We start from the raw sequence: 6,472 nt of genomic DNA on the forward strand, positions 1-6,472 counted from the left end.
TAAGATTAAATCTCACTTGTTTTGTTACTACATTACTACCCCTATGAGATGCATTTTATGTGTCTAGTGTATAAATTGTAGCATTGCAGACTTAACAGAATGAGGCAACCCTAGGTGTTACTTAATAGACTTTATTATCCCTTGTAGCAACTCAAGAGGGGGTTGAATTGGGTAGAAATTAAAATTTTTTTGTGACAAAGAGAAATTAATGAAAAATAAGCACATGAGAGAAAGAAGGAAAAGTAAGAAGATGTAATTGATTTATAGAGGTTCGGCTCAAGCCTATGTCCTCTACTCAAGGCTCTTTTTTAGAGTAAACTCCACTAATCTTTATGAGAACATATAATTTAGCCTTTTAGAGTCTTTTTCTGCAAAAACAAATGTCAAAATCAGACTCAGAACGTCAAAATTAGTCAGGTAGGACACTTTTAATTTTTTGCTGATGTGGCATTGATGACATGGCACTGATGGTTGATATGGCAATGACGTGTTGATGAGGTAACAATATGATGTGGCAGTGATGTGGCACTTTTGATGGCATGGTAGTGATGATGTGGCATTTGATGGCTAACGTGGTGATGATATGTCGAGTTGATGTGGTAGAAGTAGAAGCAAATCAGGTGAAACGCAGCTCACTGAAGTTGTGGTGAGCTTACCTCTCTTACCCAATGGATCTATTGACCCGACCCCGCCAGATCTTGCAATTGAGAAGTCGGATGGAGGTTTTGACAATGCCAACTAGTAGATCGGTGGCTGGTGAGTGTTTGGGAGAGGGTTAATGCTGAAAAAATTATGAATCTAGAATCAGGTTGGATCCAACCCGATCGGATCTAGCAATGGGGAATGTTGAATAGGAGCTACGACTACATGAGAGAGGTCACCTGGTGCCGACGAGGCAACTGGCAATGACGCCATGGCTGGGGGATGGCAGAAGGTGGTGGGAGGGTGAAGGGTTGTTGGCGCTACTCCTCACTTATTTCTCGCAACTCTGTTTCTCAAAACTTTTCATTTTTTTTTTATATATAATAAACAATGAGCTAAAGGCAAAATTTTAATAAGGAATTTTGAGATGGCACAATGGAATGGTGGGATTTTAGACGGCAATAACAAAGGTTTGAAGGCTTGAATGTTTGCAGAAACTAAAGAAATTTGGATTGATTTTGGGCTCTGATACCAAAATTGTTGTTGAACAAACAAGAACAAAGAACAAAACAAAGACCAATCCTTGGGAAAGAGAACTAATTCTCAAAATTTAATTGATCCTATAAAATTACCATAACAAAACTTGAAAAATAATGAGAACCTCTATACCTGTATATAATGTTTGAATAACCCTAATTAGAAATTGAGGATCCCAAACTTTTTAGGAATCGAAGAATCCCAATTTAATTAGGAACCTATTCTAGTTAGGGAGACACAAAAATAAAATCTTTAAAAATTCTTATTTTCTATATTTTTTTCCTAAAGTAGGTACTCCTAAAATCTTTAGGAATATATTCTGCATCACATGATTTCATTGATTTTTGTGTATCATGATCATTATGTTGCTTGATTTGTAATTGATTAGATTATATAATTAACATTTCATTACGTTAATTTTTTTTATATCATCAAATAAAATAATTAACTATACAATATGATCACGATTACATTACACCTTTAATTACATCGTAATAAATATAACCTTAAGTTGCAAGAATCATGTAATCGGAAAATAAAGCAAATGGCCATGTTACCTTGTGAGATTGTATCATTTTTACTAAAAGGGTCATAGGTAGGTATTATATTTGTTAGTTTTTATCCTCAATTTGCCACTTATTTCAAGTTCTTTTATAGCAAGGAGGAATAGAGTAGAGATATGTATTTGTCAATTTATTGGAACTGGTTTTATTGTGGACTGAGATAAATATCTCTTCAAAAGTTAATAATTGTTTCTTTTATCCTATTCACCTCTTAGACAGGGAATACTGTAATATTCTACTATTTGCTGTAGAGTTGTGGGATATTTGGGAAACACGCTGGAATTAAGATTTAAGAGTTCTGAGTGATTATATCTTACTCTTTTCATTATAGTGAAACATTTTTCTGTTATCTTGTTCGTGAACGTAAATCTTATGGTAGAATCACGTTAAATCCTATATTATTCTTATTCTCTATTCTATACTGTGTAATTGTGCGATTTGTGTGTGTACCTTAAAATTGTATATTTGTTACAACAATGTCCAAATAAACTCATTTTAAAGTTTTTTTTTTATCTTAATTAACTCACAACTTTCTATCATTTAAAAAAAATTAAAATAATAATTTTAAAAATAAAAAATTATTTTTTTTAAAAAAAAATCTATTTAAACTTAAATAAAAAGTTAGAGTTTAATTGAGAAAAAAGTTTAAAAATTAGCTCATTGAATATAGATAAAAATTCAGAGGCAAAATTAAGTTTTCCTCCGAATTTCTCTCCTACGCATAATTAAATATTCTTATTTATTTATTTATTTATAATCATAAGTATTTTAAAGTAAATTTTCACATTAATATGATGTATTTAAAATAAATAATTTTTATTTTTATTTTTTAATGAAAAAATGCATAGCATAAGCGAAATGAAAGGGTTAACAAAGAGGGGGGTTTTCATTTTGTCAAATCTCAACAGCTTTGATGTGATCAACGATCATGTCAAGAAATTACATTTAAAAAAAAAATTATCATCTCAAGATACTCGTGCGTTGAAAGGCTCTTATAAATTTCATTTTAATATTTCAATTTATGACACTTTTTGTTTTTTATATAAAATTTGACACATTTTATTATACTTAAAACTAATTTGGGTAAAATAAAAGGATAAAAAAATAATAATAAAAATTTATTCAACAACCACAAAATATATTTTTAAAAGTTGAGAAAATCTTAGTTGAGGAAGAAAAAGAAAAGAAAAGAAAAGAAGAAAGAGATAAACCTAAGATTAAGCTGACCAATCATGACATTTGTTATAAGCCATCTTTAGGTCCTCCAGCTGCACTTTGGATTTTTCTAGAAGCTCTTGCCCCTATCACAAAACCAAAACTTCATTTTCAGATTCCATTTGATTGCTTATAAATGGAGATATTGACTGATTAAGATTGCAATAACATCCCTTTTATTTCATCTAACTTTCTGTTTCCTTCTAATTGGTTACAAAAGCTGCTGCTTTTTTTTTTAATTGATTTCGGCTGAAATTGGAATTTGAAACTTTATCGCGGCTTTATTTTTTTATCCCACTTATTGAGATCGCCAGTACCTGGCCATTTCAAACCCATTTTTGCAATAGTGGTAGTCCTCAATTGTTTGCTCAATTTCAGCTTGTGTGTTCATCACAAAAGGTCCATGCTGAACCACTGGTTCATTGATCGGTTGCCCAGCGATTAGTACGAATCTCAATGGCTTGGAAGACCTATTCCATACGCTTAAACCATCTCCAGTACCCAAAACCAGAACATGGTGAGCAGTTGCTTGGGAAGAATTTCTCAAGCCAAAGGCTCCCTCACCTTCAATGACATAAACAAATGCATTCCACGATTCTGGAACGGTTTGGTGGACTTGAGCTCTTGGTTTCAGAGTGAAATCCAGAAACATTGTTGGTGTTCTTGTGTATACTGGAGACCTAACTCCCATTGATTCTCCTGCTATAACTCGCACTTCAGCCCCATCTTTTTCAGCCCTTTGGATGTCATCACTTAAAAGTTCTTGATACCTTGGTTCAATCCTGCAATATTGGTTTTCAGATTAGTTTTAATTCTTCAAATAGCAAATCAAAGATAAATTCACCATTCTTTCCATTTCAAGTAATGTGATCAATTTTGAATGAAAAATGTGGGGATTTGCCATAAATTGCTTGCTGCTGGGGAAGAGCTGGCTTATCTTCAATGGAAGGAATTACGTTGGCATTTGAGATCATTATCAGAACTAACCTCAGAATATAATGGGAAATCAGCATATCAGCAATTTTTACAGAAATTCATAATTCTTTGAAAATCATGATAAATTCAAGAGTGATTGGTAAAATTCCTTTTCTATTATCCACAGCAAGTAGTTCATATTTGAAAATCTGGTAACCAATGAGTCTAAAGACCCTTTTTTTTTTTTAGTCATTATGGTCCACAGAGTTCTGTTTCTGATTAGCTTACAGTTTGTCTTCAGATGAAAGATTTATCCAAAGCTGCAACCCTTTTTGGGTTCCTTCTCCTGCAGGCATTTCTGAGTGGATTATCCCTCTTCCTGCTGTCATCCACTGTTCAAAAAAAAAAAAAGAAAAATAAATATCAAATCAAAGAATCCATAATACATGAAGTTTCTGCCTATATAAAATCACATCCATATCTGATTTAAATCAATTAAAGGAGAATTAACATCCAATTTAAATACTTTACCTGCACATCTCCAGCATGGATTGTACCCTTATGCCCTGCAAAATCTTGATGAGTGATGCCTCCCTGATATACACAACAGTAATATAATATTTAGTTTCTTACAATTCAATATTCAACCTATCAGATTTCCTACTGAATTTTAAACCAAAAATCAACTGTACCTGAAGCATATATGTAACAGTCTCAAAACCTGTGATACAGATGTTTATTAGAATATAAAATCCCAAAATTGCTATCTATGATAATGCAAAAACATTAACTAAAGAAAGGATGGGAATGTTTCAAGAACCTCTATGCGGGTGATCAGGAAATCCAGCAGGAGGAGTCACTGCAAAAACCAAATGACAGAGACTTATCACCAAACACATAGAGAGCACTTTTCTTTTTAACATTGATAATAAAAATCCAGGGTACAATCATGCATACCTGAAAAATCATCCAACATTAGAAAAGGATCCAAGAACTTCAGCTCACTCCTTAAAAAATCAATTGCCCAACAAAAGAGAACCCAGAAAAGGATCAGTATCCAAAAATTCAATAAAAATTCAAAGAAAAAAATAACCAACAAGAAAAAAAAAAATCAACACCAAGAAATAAGTCATGAAGGACGAAACACAAGAAACCATATTCAAGAAAATTTTGAAAAAATAAATGAATTACCTTCCAATGCCTCTTCTAACAACAGCACCATCGCCCTCATACTGGGGGGTGGCTAGGACCTTCTTGGTGACCAATCTTGGTCTATTGAAACCATGGGATTGATTAGATGCAGACATGATATTTCTGATGGAGGAAACAGCTTTGATATTGTTTCTGCTCTTGGCAGTTGTTGGGTACAAGCTAAACAATAACTTGTTATATAAAGCTTTCATATAAAATAAGGAAAGCCTGGTTTGTTTGTTGTACGTGTCCTCTCTGCTTTCCTGTAAAAGAAATTGGAAACTGAATTGTTTGGGTTTAGAAATTGAACCAACTCATATGGGATATATATAGAAGATAGATTTAGAGAAAGTTAGAAGACAAGAAAAATAAGAAAGGCTGGTTTGGTTGGAATCTGACACAAAAAGAGGCGTTTGAGAGAGTGGGACCCATTTTCACTCCTTGGACCAATCATCATGATGATGTCAAGCTCTTGTCATCATGATTTTGGCATTGTCTTGGCCTTTTTGGCTCGCCATTTCTTAATAATGTTCCTAGCGTCCAAATAGTATTATTATTTATAAAAAAAAAGGTAAAATATTTTTTAATTTCGATTATGTATTTATTAAAAAGTTTAATTTAATTAATTTTTTATTTTAATTAATTTAAATTTTTTAATTTAAATTTAATTTAATTTAAAAATTAAAATTTATAAGTTAAATTTTTTACGTTTTAATTTAAAGAAAAATAAAAAATTTAATTTATTGATTTTTAGGATAATTTTTTTGATTTTTTAATTTAAATTTAAAAATAAAAAATTTTTAATTTTAATTTTTTTATTTTCTTTTCTTTAGCTAAATTAAATTTAAATTAAAATTTTTAGACTAATTTAGATAAAAAATTAAAAATTGACTAAATTAAACTTTACAATAAATGGTGAAATTAAGTTTTAAACAATAAAAAAAAATTATATGATTTTTTCATCTCTAGAGAAGCTAACTTTTTTCAATAAATAAATTAAGTAAATAAAATATATTAGTATTAGAGGTATTAAGGTTTTTTTTATTAAATTTTTAATAAATTTTTATAAATTGATCAAATATAATATTTGTAATTTTCAAAGAAAATTTATATTTCAGGTCAAATATGTTAATATTATAAATCTAAGTATCTTAGATTTTACTAAATTTTAAATAAAATTGCATTAATGTTCTCTCCTAGCCATAATCGTGGAGATATTCAATCTTTGACCCTAGTGTAAACATAATAAAAAAAAAATCTTTTAAATTATATAAATGTGGGTGTAATGAAAATAATATATTCTACAAGAAATATGGAATAATTGAATTGTTTTTTATTTTTTAAAGAAAAATCTCTCAAAATAAGAATGTATTTAGAGTTTAATGAGTAATTTTTATAATTTATCTCTT

At 30.3% G+C, this 6,472-nt stretch overlaps 1 protein-coding gene across 1 annotated transcript; it reads right to left on the reverse strand.

Annotated features, from left to right (window-relative positions):
- Nucleotides 1-2,840: 2,840 nt before the first annotated feature.
- On the reverse strand, nucleotides 2,841-5,422 carry LOC110651011 (pirin-like protein). Its single transcript, XM_021806189.2, has 7 exons — nucleotides 5,064-5,422; nucleotides 4,830-4,879; nucleotides 4,693-4,731; nucleotides 4,565-4,593; nucleotides 4,404-4,466; nucleotides 4,161-4,264; nucleotides 2,841-3,739 (listed from the first exon to the last, which is right to left on the reverse strand). The coding sequence occupies exons 1-7, from the start codon at nucleotides 5,273-5,275 to the stop codon at nucleotides 3,256-3,258; spliced, it is 981 nt and encodes a 326-aa protein (XP_021661881.2). The 5' UTR covers nucleotides 5,276-5,422; the 3' UTR covers nucleotides 2,841-3,255.
- Nucleotides 5,423-6,472: the final 1,050 nt, after the last annotated feature.

This window comes from Hevea brasiliensis, chromosome 1 (assembly GCF_030052815.1).
Source record: "Hevea brasiliensis isolate MT/VB/25A 57/8 chromosome 1, ASM3005281v1, whole genome shotgun sequence".
Taxonomy (NCBI): Eukaryota; Viridiplantae; Streptophyta; class Magnoliopsida; order Malpighiales; family Euphorbiaceae; genus Hevea; species Hevea brasiliensis.

Bases quoted from the DNA above. Each gene is read 5' to 3' on its own strand.
- LOC110651011 (XM_021806189.2), bottom strand. From the start codon at position 5,275: ATGAAAGCTTTATATAACAAGTTATTGTTTAGCTTGTACCCAACAACT. The intron at 4,732-4,829 runs GTATGCATGATT...TGGTTTTTGCAG, and splicing joins AATGTTGGATGATTTTTCAG to TGACTCCTCCTGCTGGATTT. The intron at 3,740-4,160 runs GTAAGCTAATCA...CCAATATTGCAG, and splicing joins CTTTCATCTGAAGACAAACT to GATTGAACCAAGGTATCAAG.